The sequence below is a fragment of the Oryctolagus cuniculus genome, chromosome 9 (genome assembly GCF_051225735.1).
Source record: "Oryctolagus cuniculus isolate XC-2025 breed Fujian yellow rabbit chromosome 9, ASM5122573v1, whole genome shotgun sequence".
Lineage (NCBI taxonomy): Eukaryota > Metazoa > Chordata > Mammalia > Lagomorpha > Leporidae > Oryctolagus > Oryctolagus cuniculus.
Genome location: NC_142875.1, coordinates 135566758 through 135587122, shown reverse-complemented (window position 1 = coordinate 135587122; position 20365 = coordinate 135566758). Strand labels below are relative to the sequence as shown.

General features: G+C 49.0%; 1 protein-coding gene across 9 annotated transcripts in view; it reads right to left on the bottom strand.

The window, feature by feature from the left end:
• The window catches only part of TMEM117 (transmembrane protein 117), a 471225-nt gene that overhangs the window by 71822 nt on the left and 379038 nt on the right, over window positions 1–20365 (bottom strand). For all 9 annotated transcript variants that reach the window (XM_051850978.3, XM_089304061.1, XM_070049713.2 and 6 more), the window contains one exon: window positions 5450–5609. In XM_051850978.3, coding sequence (XP_051706938.2) covers window positions 5450–5609 — 160 coding nt within the window. The remainder of the gene's footprint in view (window positions 1–5449; window positions 5610–20365) is intronic.

Genomic DNA, 20365 nt, shown 5'->3' with positions numbered 1-20365 from the left:
GGAGCAGTTCTGTGGTGTGAACTATTGGTGTGCAGGGTGGAGCAGTTCTGTGGTGTGAACCCTTGGTGTGCATGGTGGAGCAGTTCTCTGGTGTGAACCCTTGGTGAGCAGGGTGGAGCAGTTCTCTGGTGTGAACCCTTGGTGTGCATGGGTGGAGCAGTTCTGTGGTGTGAACCCTTCATGTGCAGGGTGCAGCAGTTCTGTGGTGTGAACCCTTCATGTGCAGGGTGCAGCAGTTCTGTGGTGTGAACTCTTGGTGAGCAGGGGGGAGCAGTTCTGTGGTGTGAACCCTTGGTGGGCAGGGGGAGCAGTTCTGAGATGGTGCTGCACTGTCCACACTCACGTGTAGCCACACCGTGCTGCGCTCACCAATACCAAGTCCTCTGGAGCTGAAACGTCCTCCCCTTTGGTCAGCACCTCCTCCCTCCCATCCACCATCTAGACACGGGGTGTCCCGCCTTAGGGCTACACCCATCCTCCTCACATTCATTCTCAAACCACTCATTTCCTCCTCGTTCTTGGCTTTAGTCAATAATTCCACTATTATTTTCAGCTGTTTCTTCACATCTTGCTGGCGCTCATTTAGTCAACAGACATTTAAAACTGCAGGGGTCCCATAAGTGCCCCCCAGGGTGAGGAATCTACAACAGTGAAAGCAACAGCTCCCACGCCACAGAGCCCCCGAATGGCAGGGTAAACCATCAGCGGTGGGTGCGATTACAGCTACCGTGAGCTGCTCTCTCTTCACACCCACATATGCACAAACAGGTCCCTTTATGTCTATTCTGTGTTTATTGCTAGTGGCAGAATCCCAGCCTTTTCGAACCCAAGCATCCAACGCCATGAAGTCATCACGCAAACTTGAGCTTGCTTTCTAAATCATTCTTCAAAATAAACTTAAGAATCACCTGAAGTTTCTAGCATGGGTTACACAGAACTGTTATCTCCTCACCGTTTCCCTCAGGGTGAACTCAGACCCTGCAGAGGGCCTCCCAAGCCCTTCAGGAAGGAGGCTTCGAGCTGCTTCTGCAACCTGACCTCACATAGGAACTCACACACAACCAAGGCAGCCTTCTCCCTCGGAACCCAGAGTGGCTAACGTCTCTTCCGTCCCTGCCGTGCGCCAGGCACACGCGATGCGATTCTGAGCCAGATCTAACCCTACGAAGCAGATGCTAATATCAGCTCGGCTCAGAGACGCACCTAACGGCACAGCTAGGACTGGGCGTGGGAAGGCTGCCTCCAGAGCCCAGACTCTCAACCCCTTGCTGTGCAATCCAGACGACCGTCGGGCAACAGAGCACGCTGGCGTGCAGCCCCACTAACTGCCAAGCACTGGAAGCGTGGCACCCTTCCACCCCCACCCACACACTCACAGAAAAGCCCTTCTCCTGGCTTCCTCTGCCTCTTGGGAAAGTTTTAAGCAGACGCTGTCCTAGGGTGGATGACACTGATCCAGCCACACAAGGCAACCTGGAGCCCACTCTGGAACAGCACGGTGGGAGACGAGCAATAGACGGACTTAGCCAGGGACAGGACGCCACTGCCCAGTGCTGCCCGTCCCACACGTGGGGAACTCAGCTGTGCCCCTCACTCACTCCCACTGTCTCCATCTTCCTGGCTCCCTTGCCTCTTGCCCCACCCTCCTCTGTCCACTTCCCTCTCATACTCTCTCCTTCCTCCCCGGCTCAGGAGACAGACTTCCCCTCCTCTGAAGCCTCTACACCATACTCCCCGGCTCCTGAGAGGACGGGAGATGGACTGAGAAGGCAGCAAAGGCATGGTTCACCATGCGCCTGAAGACGTCTTCCAAATGAAGACGGCTCGCCCAGGCGTCTCCTCTCCCTCCCACAGTCCTCTCTGCACCTTCCCCGCCGTGCTGGGCCCCAGCATCAGATGCAACGGGAGGAGCTGATGAACTCTTCTGGAACCTAACGGGACAAAACTGAGCCTTTCCCTTGCTGACTGCACTGCTGCACGGCCCCGTGGGAAGACAGGTGCTTGCTGCCTGGGCCCCGTGTGAAGGGCCCACTGTCCTCCTAGTTTTCTCACCCTGGAAGCCCCCTCCTCCTCCTCCTCTTGGCTATGCTGACCTCTGCTTCGTCAGCTGCTGGGACTCCTTCTGCTATCCCTGTTCTCTGTGCACACATATGCTTACCTCCTGCATGTGTGGGACGCACCTTTCCTACAACTGGGCAGAGGAGACAGGTGAGCGGGACACTCGGCAAGTCAGATATTCTGTAGTGAAATGAAAGCATCTATGCAAATCGAATGGCATAATCACAAGTACTACGTAGAAGTACAGACAGGGTTTTCCATGGAAGGGAGTGAGGTTTGCTTCCCAGGTCCTGTGCTAGGAGGACTGGGGTAAATCATACGGCTCAGTTGCAGGGACTTAGCTAAAGCCACAGAAAGACGTGACACAACAAACAGTCTTCACCACAAATGCAGAAAAAAAAAACTCCTTTTTCAAGAATGTCCACAATGTATTTTATCTACAAGTTTTCAGAATAAGTCCATTCACTTTGTTAGACATTTGCTCTACAGAAATAGCATCAATTAATCATGATTTCTTCCTTATTTCTTGTCAACGTCACTATACTTTCCATGATACAAGTGGAATTTTCCTACCCCTAAAAGCGCCTGTGGTCAATTGTTTTTAAGCCACTGAAATAATCCTCAGGAGGGCAGGCCTTTTGGGGAAACAACTTCAACTCCGTGAATTCTATGACTTTTTTTTAAATCTGAAATAAATGAATACAGGATGGACGCATCCAGGGTTTAGCTGGGGATGAGCGAGTCACGACACTGCATTCTGTGTCCTCCAGTGTCCCGATGACTCAGGTTCCCAGCACCCTCTCTCTGTAGGTGACGCTCACACTGGGGACCAGCACGCCTGGGGCTGGACCATCCCTCCCTCGTCCGATTGGGGCAGCTACCATGTGGGCCACACCGGGATGCACGAGCCACAGCGTTGGGGAGGGAAAGGCGCCCGCTGGCTGCACTGTGGGTATCAGCTCCAGGGAGTCACAGGACATCGGGGTCACAGGCTGTGATGAAGCAGGCATTGAACTGGTCCTCATGGGGCAGGACATGGAGCAGAGCACAGAGACGCAGTCCAGGCAGGGAGGGGCTCCCCGAGAGCCTGGACAGCGGGGGCTGTGGGCAGGGGCTGAGCCCAGAGCCCCAGTTAGGTGTTGGGGGGCGGACACTGAGACCCGGGGCACTCAGAGTGCCTTGGGTATGTCTGACGCTGAGAAGGCTGCCAGGCCGGCTGCGCAGGGAACAACCACAGGGGAGGAGTCCACAGCAGACGGCTTCACAAGAAGACAAAGGGCTCAGGCCCACGATGGCAGCCAGGAGATGAGAAGGACGAATCTGGACACGGCCCGGAAAAATGATGGCTCAATCGGCCTCGGAGGCCTCGCGGGCGCTGGGCAGGGAGCAAAGGAGGCACTGAGGGACCTAACCTCTGGGGGCTCACTTCCAGCTTCTCTTTATATCACGTATATGGGAGTCCACTCGTGGGGCCCTGTGCTCTGGGGAGCTCCTCCCACCCCCAGGCTGGACCGGTCAGCTCAGGGAAGGAGGAGGAATTGCAGTCTCTGCAGTCCACCCCTGGGGAATCTGCAATGGGACCCAACTGCTGCAGGGCTGTCCATGTGCGCTGGAAAATGGAGCAGGCTGATCGGCAGTGAGAGAAAGTGAGCAGGCGGCAGTGACGAGGCAGACGGAGCGGGCTCCCTGTGCACGGCCACTCTGGTTGCCGGCACCCCAGCCCTGAGGGTGGCTGGCTGTGGGGCGGCAGAGACCCTCCCTGCACTGTGATGTGATGTGGCCAGCCTGGTCCCGGCCCCTGGAGCTGGAGCCGTCCACTGACATGCACTGTCCAGCAGCGTCTCCAGGCAGGTGCTGCCCACGGCTCCGAGTGTCCTCAACTCACCGCCCTTTGCATGCATGTGGCGTTTGCAGAATCCAGAAAGTCATCCCCTCCCTGTCCCACGGTCCTGACGCTGCCCCAGTAAACCCCAGCAGCCCTTCACTCCCCACCCCGACCTGTCTTCACGAAGTACTTTCTGAAGGGAATCCAGGTAACGGCTGACAACTGCAAGGCTACATTTTTCCACTAGAAAGCTCTGATTTTAAGGAACTTACCAGAAGAGTATTTAGAATCATGTGGATGGGGTAGAGGTAGAACCTGGTGACGGGCAATCTAGGAATTTAAGGCTCATGTACAACATGAACATCCAAGGACCCGGCCGCACATTCAGCCTCAGCATGCGGACCGAGAGGTGCCAGAGGGCTGCTGGCCAAAGTGGACGTTATATATTAGGAAGCTGGGAGACGGAAGAAGATGAAAATGGCCTTTCTACAAGTAATGCATGATGCATTACTGCATAAATGCCACAAATCCAATTTAGTTGCTGTCCAGAGGCCGTCCCACAGCTGGCGGGAGAGACAGCTGGAACACGTCCAGGTTCTCTCCACTACCTCGCAGGAAATGAAAAAGAAATCCACCCAGTTTTAGATGAGATAAAAATCTTCCATTTCCTGTCTTCAAACAATTCTTAAAGCTATAGGATGTTTTTTTAAGTGTCCGTGGTATGCTCTAGGAAGCATCTTGCCTCCCCTCCCCGGGGTGTGCTGTACATCAAATGATAACAAGGAGAATGCACTGTTCTCTTCTGAGGCACCAGAGAACATCTCTTTAAAAGGCCTCTCTCTGTCTTTGGGGATGGAAAAACCAACATGGCAGGGTCCCTGTCCCTCTGTCCTTTGACTTCCAGTGCTCCGGGGAGAGGAGCAACAGGAAACGTCCAGCTTTAGCCCAGACACTTAACAAGCAAGCTGAGATGCCAAGAAATGGCCAGTGTCTCTTCCTGCAGCAGTGAGAGGAATCTTCCCCAAACCCCAGAAGTCACGCGGGGAGATGACGCGCGCAGCACGGGTTGGTGTGATGCCTCTGTGTGAGTTTCTACTGCTAAGCAGGGCACATCGCTGTTTCCATGAAGGTGGGTGACCTCTGCTGAACACACAGAAAGTGATAACTTCCATAACCAGAGAAAGCCCTCGCACATCGCTCTGTCTCAACTTCCAGAAACCCCGAGCAGCCCTGCCTTGCTGGCGTCACATCAGCCTCGGCTCCGTGGCTTTCTGTTCACTGAGGGGCATGGCCTCTGTTTCTTTTCTTTTCCCTTTTTTTTTTCCCCTGCCTGAAGCTTTGACAGAAAACACCAAGCCATGTGGCTTCCAGAGGCCCAGCTCGTCATGCTCACGAAACAAATTTGTGGTGCCCCTTTTGTCAAAGGCCAGTTGGCTTTTACTCCCAGCAAAACTGCCGAACAGAAGCTGAGAAAATGCTCCACTAGGAGCCTCTGTGAACCAGGTGCTGCTTCGGCTGCGGAGGCTGGCGGGACGCCGAGCGCCAGGGAGGCAGGAGCCCCCTTACCTGCATCACGATCAGCAGGTCAAAGACCAGGATGAAGGACGCGAGGAACGCTCTGGAGACTTCATCGCTGGGCAGGAAGCCCCGATTCAGCTTGTCCCAGCTGATCCAGTCGGTGGTGATGACGAGGACGACCACAGAAGTCAGAGTGAACAGCACCGTCCTGCAAGGGACCAGAGGCACGTCAGAGCGCACGGCACAGCAAAGCCGCCCGGACACCGCCCACGCCTCCTTCTTGCCCTGCCTTCCCGCCAAAACCATGGCCGACAAGAAGTGTGTTCCCTGCGTTCTTTCAGGAGCAGTGAGGGAAAAGTGGGCTAGCATCTCTTCCAAAGAGTGTTCAAGTAACGGTTACAGAACAGGTGATCAGCAATCAAACATTACAGACGTCCCAAGGAGAGCTCCGGTGGACAGCCCCACTACAGGTGCGCTGTTTTACATGGGCAGTGGGCACACGGCAGGTGCTGGAAGCGAGAGGACGTCCTTGTAGTCCATTACTGTCCTACAGAAAGGAGGCAGAATGCCACCAGGTTCATGACCGTCCCCAGGTCCTAACGGGCTCAGCAGAGGAACCACCTCCAACTGACCGCAGTGTAGCCCTCTGCTCACAGGACGCAGACACGGCCAGGAGACCTCTTTCCGTGCACAATCACCTGTTCCCTTAGAACTCGCCAGGGTCCTGACCATGTTCTCCTACAGCTCTTTGTAACCCCATAAAACCTTGCACAATAACTCACAGGTGGAATTCAGTGAGTGAATGTTGAAATTAAGGACTTTCCTGAAAACATCAACAAAGTACTTCAATCAGTTTTTAATACTGTCATTCAAAATGGATCTGAACCTGAGTGCAAACACTCTGCTTCTCCGGAGAACCGTCCTGACGAAGCCTCTGCTCTCGCGACTGTACTAGTGTGCCTGCGTACTGTGCACATGCGAAGAGCAGAGACCACTGTGTGGAAACGAAATGAACCAGAGAGGAATCAACAGACAGAAATAAAAAGGAAATAGCAAAAAATAAGAAAAAAAATACGGGGTTGGAATACAACTTCAGAACAACACGCACCCATCTTGGAGCAATTAAACTGTTTTTGCCCTCAAATGTCTTATAATTGACAGCCCAAAAAGAATAACACTGATGTAACTGCAAGTCTCTTTTAAACTGTACCAAGTACACATGTCTAAAACTGTTTATTTAGAGCAACTTATACTGTGAGATAATGGATATAACGAAATCCTCCCTAGATTGTTATCCTATTATGTCCTATTCTTCCTATGAAAAGATAAATGATTTTTTAAGTTTAGAAGACAAATGTTTCATGAAATCCTTTACTTTGTTAAAATTATAAACTCTCAATTTAACTTATGACCTTCAAAATACAAATTATAGGTTGCCCTTGGAGAAATTCTAAATAATTAGAGTAACCCAACAGAAAGAAATTACAAATACATAATCAAATACATGTAAGAATCTTGAGATGTTAAATACATTTTTGCTCAGGTTAAGTCAATTGGTTTTATTTTTTGAATGGAGGAATTATCAGTGAATTAGAGTAAAATTACCAAAATTTCTTCTGTTGATAGGAATGCAACAGCTTCCATGAAGAGTGAATATCGTGCACTATTCTCCAAGACTCATTTTAGTGCTTTCCTCGACACCCTTGGGTTTGCAGTGTGTTTCCCACAGCGACGCCATGGGCGCATCTATGGCCTCAGGCTGCACTGGGAAGGTGGAAAGGCCGGTACATAGTTGGGGTCCCAATTTCCTCATGATGCCCCTTTTTAACCTCCCAGCCTCCTTTGCTGAGCCCCAGGACACCGTGTTACATGGCACTATGTTACTGAACTATGGAAAAGCGAGAGTACTGAGCACCTCATGCCAACTCTGTGAGCAGTGCCCCGTGGACTGGTCAGAGCCACTGGTCCATGGGTTAATATTTTAACATCATTGCACTTTCCCCAAAAAGATACCCAGAACCTCCTTCCATGAGGACAGCCGACTGCACAGGAATTGACACTCTAATACTTCACTAGTTAAACATCAGTGGGTGTCATAAGACTAAATACGCATGTAGCAGCACATTTTTAAGAGTCAGAGTCAGGAAGTTTAGATTAAGTATCTCCTGAATAACCAGAAATCCCAGAAATCAGAAACTCCCATATCTGAGTACCTAGGTTCAGGTACCAGCTCTGCTCTCAACTCCAGTTCCCTGCTAACGCACGCCCTGGGAGGCAGAAGTGATGGCTGGAGTGTCTGGGTCCTTGCCACCCACATGAGAGGCTCAGAATGAATGCTGGTTCCTGGATTTGGTCTAGCCTGGCACCAGGTGTTGTGGGTATTTTGGAAATGGACTACTGGATGGGAAACCCCTCCCCACTTTCCTCCACCCCCTGTCTTTCAAATACATAGAATTCATTTTTAAAAAAGAAACAATCAACTAAAGCAAGACAATTTTCTGAAAAAAATAGACAAACATTAAGACAAACTTGTTAGACTAAGAAAATGTATAAATGATAAATTAAAGAGGTCCCAGGGAAATGCAAAGGATCATAATAAGAGAATAAGAACAAAACCAAGAAACTGGACAGCTTAGAAGAAACAGACAAACTCTAGAAGCATGTGATATATGAAGACTGAATCATGACAAAATACAAGTTCTGAACAAAGGAGTAAATGAATCGGTAACCAAAACTCTTCAAAGAAAATTCTGGACATGATGGTTCCACCAATTATTTAAAGAATCATTGACATTCGCTTCTAAGCTCTTCCAAACACATCACGAGGAAGAAATACTTCAAACTCATTCTCTAAGGCCAGTATTATCCCAGTATCAAACCAGACCATAAGACATGAAAATGATAGGCCAAAATCTCTAACAACTGTAAGCAGAAAATTTTCAACAGAGTACTAGCAAATCAAATCAATCATGCATTAAAAGGATCACATACCATGATCAAGCGGGACTCCCCCTAGGATGGGATGGTTCAGCATGGACACATCAAATGGATGTGGCACATTTCAGAAAGAGCGGGAAGTATTAAAACCTTATGCTCATCTCACTATGTGGAGAGAAACATTTGACAAAATTCAACCTCTTTTCATGATTAAAACTCCAAACAACTGAGGAATAGGTCACGTGTCACTTAACAACAGATATGTGTCCTGAGAAAATGCAGTCAGGAAACTTTGTCATTGAGCACACCTTACAGAGCATTCTTACACAAACTTGCACTAGGATAGCCCACTACAGGATATATTCCATCATACGGGCAGCCCTTCAGGGAGTGGGATGTAATTATACGGCACGTATCTCTAGAAGCCACGACAGAATTGAGGTTGTAAAGAGGACCACTGACATCAAACTCACTTCAGGAACAAGGCAAGGATGCCTACTCGTATGATTCTATTCACCCTAATACTGGAAGATCTAGACAGAGCAATTGAGCCAAGGAAATAAACAGCATCCAAATAAGACAGAAAGTTGAATGGGATGTTGATAGATGATGTGGTCTTACACAGAGAAAGCCTGAGGGCCACATACACAAAGCTGAAAGAACTAATAAATGAATTGAATAATGTCAAAGGACACAAAATCAACATACAATAAGCAGTTGCATTTCTACATACAAACAATGAAGTATTTGATAAGGAAATCAAGAAAGCAATTCCATTTATGACTGAATCAATAAGGATAGACGTACTTAGGAATACATTCCACCAAGGAGCTGAAAGATTTGTATACTGGATACTGTAAGGCATTGATAAAAGAAACTGAAGATGACACAAATACATGGGAAGATATCCTGAATTTATGAACTGGAAGAATTAATACTGATGAAACGATCATACTACTCGAAACAGTCTACAGGGTCTTGTAAATACCTATATAATTCTAATGGCATTTTTCACAGATATAAAAGGACAATCTTGAAATTCATGAGAAATTTCAGAAGACCCTGAACAGACAAAGGAATCTTGAAAATGAAGTACAAGGCTGGAGGCATCCTATTTCCTAATTTGAAGTTATGGTAGAGAGCTACAGCAATCAAAGTGGCATAAACAGATAGATATCTAGATTACTATAAAAAATAGGGAGACCAGAAATAACCCCCCCACACACTCTTTAACAGTCACTGACAAGAGCACTAAGAATACATAATGGGGAAAGCATGGTGTCTTCAAAATGGGGTTAAAAATCTAAGTCTACACTCAAGGAATGAAATGGGACCCTTAGCTTATACCCTACGGAAAAGTTAACTCAAAAGAGATTACAGGCTTAAGTGAAAGGTCTGGAACTACAAAACACCTAGAAGACAGGGAAAAGACTTCATTCTTCTCAGCAATGATGTTTTCGATTCAACACCAAATGCACAGGTAACAAAAACAAAAATAAGTGTGATTACATCAAATTTTAAAATTTCTGCACAGGAATACAACAAAATCAAAAGGCATTCTATGAAATGAAAGATAATACTTATGTACAGTATATCTGTTAAGGGGTTAATATCCAAAATATATTAGACACTCAACTAACTCATTCATACAAAATGACCTAATTAGAAAATGGGGAAAGGTCTTGAATAGGAATTTCTCAAAAGAAAACAGACAAACGGCCAATAAGCATATGAAAAAAATTCAATATGATGAGTCATCAGGGAAATGCAAGTCAAAACCACAATGCGACATCACTCAGTACTTGGTAGGATGACTAGTACTGAAAATCCAAGGTGTGACATTAAAGGTACCCTTGCTGGAACTGTAAACTGTTAGTCATAAAAATTAGAGGTTTTGTGGGTCCAGCGCTGTGGCACAGTAGGTTAATCCTCCGCCTGTGGCACTGGCATCTCATATGGGCACCAGTTCTAGTCCTGGCTGCTCTTCTTCCCATCCAGCTCTCTGCTATGGCTGGGAAAGCAGTAGAAGATGGCCCAAGCCCTTGGGCCCCTGCACCTGTGTGGGAGACCCAGAAGAAGCTGCCGGCTCCTGGCTTCAGATCGGCGCAGCTCCAGCCATTGTGGTCATTTGGGGAGTGAACCAGCGGATGGAAGACCTTTCTCTCTGTCTCTCCCTCCCACTATCTGTAGCTCTATCTCTCAAATAAATAAATTAAGGGCCAGCGCCGTGGCTCACTAGGCTAATCCTCCACCTGCGGCGCCAGTATTCTGGGTTCTAGTCCCGGGTGGGGTGCTGGATTCTGTCCCGGTTGCTCCTCTTCCAGTCCAACTCTCTGCTGTGGCCTGGGAAGGCAGTGGAGGATGGCCCAAGTCCTTGGGCCCTGCACCTGCATGGGAGACCAGGAGGAAGCACCTGGCTCCTGGCTTCGGATCGGCGTAGCACACCAGCTATTTAGGGGGTGAGCCAACAGAAAGAAGACCTTTCTCTCTGTCTCTCTCTCTCTCTCTGTCTAACTCTGCCTGTCAAAAAAATAAATTAATTAAATAAATTAATTAATTAAAAAATCTTTTAAAAAATTAGAGGTTTTTCAAAAATTAAATATTAATGAATAAATGGATAAAGAAAATGTGGTACACACGAATGTGTAAGAGCACTTCACAAAAACTTCATGGAAAATACAAGTAAAAGGCTTATTCAGGTACATTAAAAAATTCTTGCATATGAGAGGTCCTCATAAGTTCATTGAAAATGTATATAATGAAAAAGAACTAAGTATTAATTTCAAAAATTTTTAACTATATATTTATTTATTTGAAAGGCAGAATTACAGACAGGCAGAGGCAGAGAGAGAGAGAGAGAGAGGTCATCCATTCTGCTGGTTCACTCCCCAAATGGCCGCCATGGCTGGAGCTGTACCAATCAAAACAGGAGCCAGGAGCTTCTTCTGGGTTCCCACGTGGGTGCAGGGGCCCAGGGACTTGGGCCATCTTCCACTGCTTTCTCAGGCCATAGCAGAGAGCTGGGTTGGAAGTGGAGAAACCAGAATTCGAATTGCTGCCCATATGGGATGCTGGCACTGCAAGTGGCAACATTAGCCACTAAGCCACGGCGCCAGCACCTCAAAATTTCTGCACCAAAATAACTGTACCTTTTAATTCCATTTTCCACCAACTTTTTTGAGTGCCCCTATATATCTGCATCATGAAATGCCATTCAGCTTAAGAAAGAAGGACCTTCTGCCACCTGTGACAGCACGTCGGAAACCAGATGGCATTTCGCTCAGTGAAACAAGCCAGGCACAGCAAGACGAGCCCTAGAAAACTTCACCTGTATGCGAAAGCTGGAATGTGCAGCTCCCAGAAGCAGAGCGTAGAAGGCTAATTACCAGAGGCTGGGCAGTGGGGAACGAGATGTGGGTTGCAGGCACAAAGGTGCAGTTGGAAGGTGAGCAAGTTCTAGGGATCCAGCACAGAGCGCGGAGACCGTTGCTGACAACACTTACTTTGGACTGGAAAGTGCTGAGACTGGACGTGACGATTCCTCACCACACACAGAAATAACAGCTCGGTTTGATGATGCACGTGCTAATCCACAGTGTACACAGATATCAAGCCATCACAGTGTTTACCTTGAACACAGACAATTTTCACTTGTCAACTACACCTCACTGTAGCTAGAAAAGGAGGCATTCTTATTCATGCTAATACTGTAATTACCTACACTCTTAATTAATCGCAGACCATTGAAACTATGATAGCACATCCTTCATAACCACTGCTCTGACAAAAGTAGAAAACAAAGGTTGACAAAACTATATTTGCAGCACTACGGATACAGGCATTTCTTGCCTTTTTTGTTTTTGTATCTTCAATTAAGTTTTTTTAAAAAATCTATCATGAAGTGCTTGTTATAATTCATGAGTACCTGGCAGCGGTTTGAATGACAGCTGGCTCAGACGAATCAGCGGCGCCTCCCGCCCCGCGTGTGCTTCCCTGGGAATACTGCACGCAGCTGACACACAGCCCTGTTTCTAAGAGCTCCACTCCTGCTGTCCTGGCTTTATCACAGGCTGCCATTTTGACAAAAGCTATTGCTACAGATCTCAGAAGAAACTTACCACTTTATCACAGCAGAGGGGAATTAAAGGAGGCATCCTGCCTGATAGTTAATATTTAATACTACAAAAGGAATAAAAGCAGCGGTTATTAAATATGAATGCTTACAACTCACACAAAAAGGCTTAAAAATAAAGTCTCCAGAGAAAGGGAGAAAGGGCCCACGACACATTACGTGGTCGACACCGCCTCCAAAACCCGTGCTCTGCGCCTTGAGAACACACCCGCACAGAAGCCAGCACCTTGTCTGTCTGGTTACCACCTCGTGTGGCCCACCACTGGGGAAGGGTCTCGGCTGGGCTCACAGAGCAAGGGTCGTGTCTGTGTGAACTGACAGGAAGGACGCAGCAGCAATGGCACACGGCTGTCCAGCCCCACGCCACCGACAAGCCAGCAGGCACCGGCGTGACAGCTTCACGCAGATTAACACCTAGGATCTCTACCACCACCTCTAGCGTTCAGGTGCAGAAAGGAGCCGTGGGCATTTTGATACCCTGACCTAAGAGTAACACGGGGTTGACAAGTTGTGTGAAGTACGACCCAGAAGTGATGTGCGATGCTCCCAGCCCAGGCTGGCTCCTGACAGTCCCCCTCACAGCCCTGGGAAGCGTCTCACCAGCGCCCCTCTGCCCGCCATAACTAGACGTTCAACTAGAACTCCACTTACGTCCATTCGCATCCTAATACTGGAAAAATGACCAGCCAGAAATGCGTAACCCTGAAAAGTAAAACCGGCAGGGACGATCAGGCCTGACGGGCGACAGCTAAAAGGACCAGTTCTGTGGTTGTGGCCATGGCACTCAGGAAAATGCTACCCATCAGAGAAGCCTCCTTGGGGCTCCAGTCAGTACACACGGTTGAAAAGATGCTGACGCTAGACCATGATTCCTGGGGAGTCCCAGCTTCTCTTTTTAAGCAGCAGACAATTAAACAATTATCTGGATTACTCTCCTTGCTGGCTGCATCCATGCCAGCGCGACGCACAGCTCGTCAGCCCCACTGTCTGGCTCCTGGCCGCCAGTCAAAAGGAAAGAATCCCAGGTAACGGGCAGTGTAAGAGGGTCGCGTTCACAGCGCGTTCTCAAATTCCCAGTTAGCTTGTTCCCTTTTCCTTGATTGTTAATACCTCTGATATTAGCAGGATTAGAATGGGAGCCCAAGGAGGGAGAATGGAGCTCTCCTAATCCAGGGCTCCCCAACCTCTGGGGTAGGCCCCACAGACCCCAGCTGTTGCTGGAGCAGAGTGCATGCAGTGTGCACGTGCAGGACAAACACAGCGCTTCCCCAGACATCAGCACTCTTGTTTGGGGCACACGTGGTGTGCACAGCTGGTGTTGTTTGGGGCACATGCGGTGTGCACAGCTGATGTTTGTGGGGAGCAACTCGGACTAGACTGAGTTACTGGAATTAAGACTTATTCTATGCATCTGCTCTCCCACAATATGGCACTGGGAGAGGAGGAAACAGCTTCTACACAGCTGCCTCCAGTTCAGCCAATAAACTGTAGGACTTGCTCCTGATTGGAGAGCAGCGTACTCGGCGTGTGGGCAGCCGAGTTGGGATTGGCGGAGGAGGACTATAAAGGAGGAGAGAGACGGCATGCACCGGGAACATCTATGGGGAACATCTAAGGGAACCCGTGCAGCCCCCGAGAAAGCCGGCCGGCGGTGTGCCGCTCCCCTGCGGAAGTGGGGAATGTGGCCAGGGGGAACTGCCCTTCCACGGAGGTGGAAGGGATAGTAGCCAACCCGGGAAGAACCAGCAGCAAACCCGGGGAGGGCCGAGCAGACGAAAGAACAGCGCAGGGTCCTGTGTCGTTCCTCCACGAAGACGGGGAGCGACAGATGTTCTTTGGGGCACACACGGTGTGCACAGCTGATGTTGTTTGGGGCACACACAGTGTGCACAGCTGGTGTTGTCTGTGGTACACACGGTGTGCACAGCTGGTGTTCTTTGGGGCACACACGGTGTGCACAGCTGATGTTGTTTGGGGCACACACAGTGTGCACAGCTGGTGTTGTCTGTGGTACACGTGGTGTGCACAGCTGATGTTGTCTGTGGTACACGCGGTGTACACAGCTAGTGTTGTCTGTGATACACGTGGTGTGCACAGCTGATGTTGTCTGTGGTACACATGGTGTGCACAGCTATTGTCTGTGATACACATGGTGTGCACAGCTGATGCTGTCTGTGGTACACACGATGTGCACAGCAGATGCTGTCTGTGGTACACACGGTGTGCACAGCTGATGCTGTCTGTGGTACACGCGGTGTGCACAGCTAGTGTTGTCTGTGATACATGTGGTGTGCACAGCTGATGTTGTTTGTGGTACACATGGTGTGCACAGCTATTGTCTGTGATACACACGGTGTGCACAGCTGATGCTGTCTGTGGTACACACATGTGCACAGCTGATGCTGTCTGTGGTACACACGTGTGCACAGCTGATGCTGTCTGTGGTACACATGGTGTGCACAGCTGATGCTGTCTGTGGTACACACAGTGTGCACAGCTGATGTTGTTTGGGGCACACGCGGTGTGCACAGCTGATGTCTGTGGTACACGCGGTGTGCACAGCTGATGTTTGGGGCACACGCAGTGTGCACAGCTGATGTTTGGGGCACACACGGTGTGCACAGCTGATGCTGTTTGGGGTACACACGGTGTGTACAGCTGATGCTGTCTGTGGTACACATGGTGTGCACAGCAGATGCTGTCTGTGGTACACACGGTGTGCACAGCAGATGCTGTCTGTGGTACACATGGTGTGCACAGCAGATGCTGTCTGTGGTACACACGGTGTGCACAGCTCACGAGGATCCGGATCACCACGTACTGAGGACGAGCTCACCCCACAGCAGGGGCCACCTTTGCCTTCAGATAAAAGACTGAAGAAATCTCAAAACTGCCGATCGCCCTGATGCCACCTGCTGGAAGCAGTGACCTCACAGCCCCCCACACACCCACAAAACACCAGCAACACATGGAGAAAAGACAGGTCCTGCATGAACAGCGGCTTCGTCCACGTCTTCACCGCCCTCCTCTCAACTTCGGGATTCTAAGAATCACTGGGCGTTTAAGAGTCTGACCTGTTAATATTTACTTCCATCCACAACTCGACAAGATAGACCCAGTGCACAAACAGCTGAAAGCAGGTCTTAAGTCGAGAGGGAGATTCCTCAGCAGCTCTGGAAAAGCCCGGAGGCTGACTCCGTTAGTGTTGACTGCCGTTCAACTTCCTCGTGATCGACTCGGGTAGCAGGAATGGACACCGTCATCTGCCTGTTAAGCACAGAACCACCCCAAACTGCCAATACTCAATCATTTTTATGACATCAAAAATATCAGTGTCATATGATTCAACATGATAAATATGTTCCCAGGTGTATTAATGGGTTGGTGATTACTCACGTTCTAAAATATTTATAATCTTTGATTCCAGTCATATATGTTATGTTTCTTTCTGATCATGCTGCACAATGTTTATAAAGTCTTAAAAGAACTAAAAATCACTTTTACTTTTTCCTGCATTCCTCACGTTAAAATGTTGGCACTCAGCCAAAGCGAGTCAGATCATGTTTTATCATTTCTCTTAGAAAAATAAAATCCATGAAGCCTATTAAAATGAAAGGTTTAAGGTAACCACCACAATAAAAGAATGCATGAATCAAGATAGAAAATTCAATTTTGCAATTAAATTGTGATACAGCCTCATATTTCCAAGTGCTAAATACATAAAATAAAAAGTGGAATGGCCATGGAATTTAAAATGATTTAATATCCTACTTTCTAATCATGTTGGAAATAAAAGAGGCAGAATAGTTTCCTCTAGCTTTCATCGCGAATCCTAGGGCCAGTTCAAACATTTGTTTCCCTCTGCAGGGCAAGTGCTGGCCTGCTAAAGTCACACACAGCCATGAGAAGGTGTTGAGACTTGTCATTTGGCTTGTTCGAATTATCAATGTTGCCATGGCGATTCTGTAAGAAAACAGTCATCATATGTGTCCTCAAACCGGTTCATCCCCAAATACAAGGTGTTAGTGAAATGATACTGTCTCATCTGAGGCACCATCACGAGCCCCGGACACCATTCCAGGCGCTGGCCCAGTCTCCATCTTGTACAAGAAGCTTCGGTCCTAAGCCCAGCCTGGCTTATTAGAAGTCAGGTGACCAAAGGTTCCAACCACAAGCGTCAGCTCCACCTCCACCCTGACGGGATTCGCTGCTCCCACTTCCCTACCCCTGCAAGGCTATGACAGGGCCAGCTTTCCCACACACTCCTTATTCTCTCTCTCTTCACACTCTCCCACCAGCCCGTCAGGTCCCCACCCCCGTCCGGACGATACACTTTTCCCTTACTCCGGAGTTTGGTGTGCTTTGTGGTGGCCTTTCACAAGGCGCTTCACAAAGATTCATGGGAAATGGAATTAAAAGATAAATTTCCTTTACTACAAAAAAAATGGACATACATCTGACCATCATGAATAAAGTGCACAAAAAATAGTTATAATGGAAAAACTTCAGGGATTTCAAAATATTCTTAGAAGAAAATAAGCTTCTCTTTTAATTCCATTTTTCCAAGAACTTTTGAAGTACACTGGGATGTGAGTTACTCAGCTCCACATCCAAACTGATGAAGTCAAGGTCGCTCCTTGAGAAATGGGTCAGGGGCCTGTGTTGTGGTGTGGCGGGTAAGGTCCCCGCCTGCAGTGCCGGCGTCCCATATGGGTGACAGTTAGTGTTTTGGCTGCTCCACTTCAGATCCAGCTCCCTGCAAACAGCCTGGGAAAAGCAGCAGAAGATGGCCAAAGTGGGAGACCTGGAAGAAGCTGTGGCTCCTGGCTTTGGCCTGGCCCAGCCCCAGCCACTGCAGCCAGATGAGGAGTGAACTACTGGATGGAAGATTTCTCTCTCTCTCTCTCTCTCTCTCTCTCTCTCTCTCTCTCTCTCTCTCTCTCTCTCCCTCGGGCCACCTCAGGCCTCCTGCTGTGCAGGTCAGGAAGCAGCCAGGGGCTCCAAGGTCATCGTTGCCCTTGACCTGGGAAGCTCCCCAGGGGTTCTCTGAGCAGGATCACTGCAGTCCCTGGCCAGCCCCAGCCCATTCCTGAAGACAGAGCCTGAGAAAGGAGTCGCAGCCCCAGCCCATTCCTGAAGACAGAGCCTGAGAAAGGAGTCGCAGCTGTTGACTTGCTTTGTGGTTCCACTGGGACCTGGGATAGAGGGAAATGATTAGAGTCGGTTGTTTTTATGTATAATTTGTGTTTATATCTTCATTTCTTCATCCAGAGAAGAGCCCTGGACACAGCAGGAGCTCAGTCAGCACCGACCAGACTGAAGGGCACACAGAACTGGGAAACTCTCGTTCCTGAGAGGCCGTCACGGAGGTGATTCACACACGGTACTGTGCTCAGATCACAGCACAGCAGGGCTGTGCTCATATCACAGAGGTGACTGACACACGGTGTTGGGCTCGGGACCTACAGAGCTGTCACGGAGGTGATTCACACACGGTGCTGGGCACGGGACCTGCAGGGCTGTCACGGAGGTGATTCATACAGGGTGCTGGGCGCAGGAGCTGCAGGGCTATGCCCCAGATTTCTGCAGTGCCCAACCCTTCCAAGTGCTGACCCTGGGCATCAGCAGTCTTGATACAGCCCATGACAAATGACACAAACCTCTTTCTTTCTTTCATTTTTTTTTTTTACAGGCAGAGTTAGACAGTGAGAGAGAGAGAGAGAGAGACAGAGAAGGTCCTTCAGGTCTTCCTTCCATTGGTTCAGCCCCCAAATGGCCGTTCCTGGCCGAAGCCAGGAGCCAGGTTCTTCCTCATGGTCCCCAACGTGGGTGCAGGGCCCAAGCACTTGGGTCATCGTCCACTGCACTCCTGGGCCACAGCAGTGAGCTGGGCTGGAAGAGGAGCAACCAGGACAGAACCTGCGCCCCAACCGGGACTAGAACCTGGAGTACTAGCGCCACAGGTGGAGGATTAGCCTAGTGAGCCGCGGCGCCGGCCTGACACAAACCCATTTCTTTCAGTGTCTTCATGCCTCTGCCTCCTTGTGAGTGATGTGAGCTCACACAGTGGCCCAGAGAGCTGCCTGTTGGCACAGAGAGTGGTCTGCTCAGGAGGAGCCAGGGTCATTTCTCTGGGTTTCGGAGTTCTGGGGATGAAATAAATCAGAGATATCAAGAAAAAAATAACACCTGTTAGAACACAAACTCCTTAACAGGTGGACTCCAATGCTCATCACTGGAGCCCAGACTGAAGCACTCCGCCCTCGTTCTTCACCACGCTCAGATGCTCCTGCCGTGGACAGTTCTTCCTCCCATGCGTAGAGACAGAGGGCTGGGCAGCAGGAACACAGCCTGCGCTACAGGCGTGTGAACCCTATGCATCTTGTAGCACAACCACAAGCCTGATGCTTCCTCCCAGTGAACTTCCTTGTCCACACCAAGCAACTCGCCCGTTCAACAGAAGAGAACGAGTGAGGGGTTGTCTTCTAAAAGACTAGGGTAACAAAGGTGGTAATGAAACATGACTACGGAGAATGACAGAGAGCCCAGGTCCACTGCTGGTTACTTAGTGACAACAAAACGATGACAGCATCTCGATTCCCAAAAACCCACAGTGGAATTTTTAACCTAAACACCAGACTGCATCTTTTCCTCGCTGTTAAATTTGCTTTAGAAAAGAAAAGGAAAGCCTGGTGTCTTCAGGTGGGGGTGAGCTGGACAGAACATGTATTTGACTGCAGAACTAGCATGGACTCACGTCCTGGGCTAGAGCAGAAACTGTGAGGACATCCTGTGCTTTTGAGGACACCTAGATGTTTACACAATCTAAACCAAGGTCAAGAGTATGTTTTGAGCTTCCTCTCAGACACGTCTTGAGGAGGATTCCTGAAGACACACATCTTCATAACTCCCCACAAGGACCCCCGAATACAGACAGACTCTTTTTTTTATAGGCAGAGTTAGACAGTGAGAGAGAGAAAGAGACAGAGAGAAAGGTCTTCCTTTGTCATTGGTTCACCCCCCAAGTGGCCGTTATGGTCGGCGCATTGTGGCCGGTGCGGTGCACCGATCTGGATCTGAAACCAGGAGCCAGGTGCTTCCTCCTGGTCTCCCATGCGGGTGCAGGGCCCAAGGACTTGGGCCATCCTCCACTGCCCTCCCAGGCCACAGCAGAGAGCTGGACTAAAAGAGGAGCAACTGGGACAGAACCGGCACCCCGACTGGGACTAGAACCTGGGATGCCAGCGCCGCAGGCAGAGGATTAGCCTAGTAAGCTGTAGTGCCAGCCAGAAAACAGACTCTTTTCCATGACCACATGCACATGACATCACAGCTGGAAGAGTGGATATAATCCACATAAACTGCTTTCTTGCTACAAAATAAGATTATAAAATAGATAACGGGAACAGAAAAAAATCCCTAAAGTAATACAAAAGCATTTAAAGGAAGTAACATCATGTCACAAAGCAAGATAAAAACCAATGAGCGCTGGGATTCATAAAAGATAATCCATTCTTAAATTTCAAGGGGAGATCTTTCTATAATATTGGAGCGTGCAGGATGTTTAATGTGGTAACTGTATTTTGTAGGATACTACAAGAGTGGGAACAGGTCAGTGTACATTTGTTCACATGCACAGAATGTGTACCAGGAGGGAACCCCGGTGTACTCTGTGGCCTCTGCGTGAGAGCTGCCAGTGCAGGCTCAACAGTGCTCACATGGGCAGCACTGCAGTGAAGGCCGTTGATACTGGGTGTTGTGCAGGTGCTGGGGCAGCAGAATATGGAAAATCTCTGAACCTGCCGTTTAACTGTGCTGTGAATCTAAAACTAAACCTAAAGCTGATTTCATGACTGTTGGCCTTTAAATTTATTTTATTAAAGATTTATTTATTT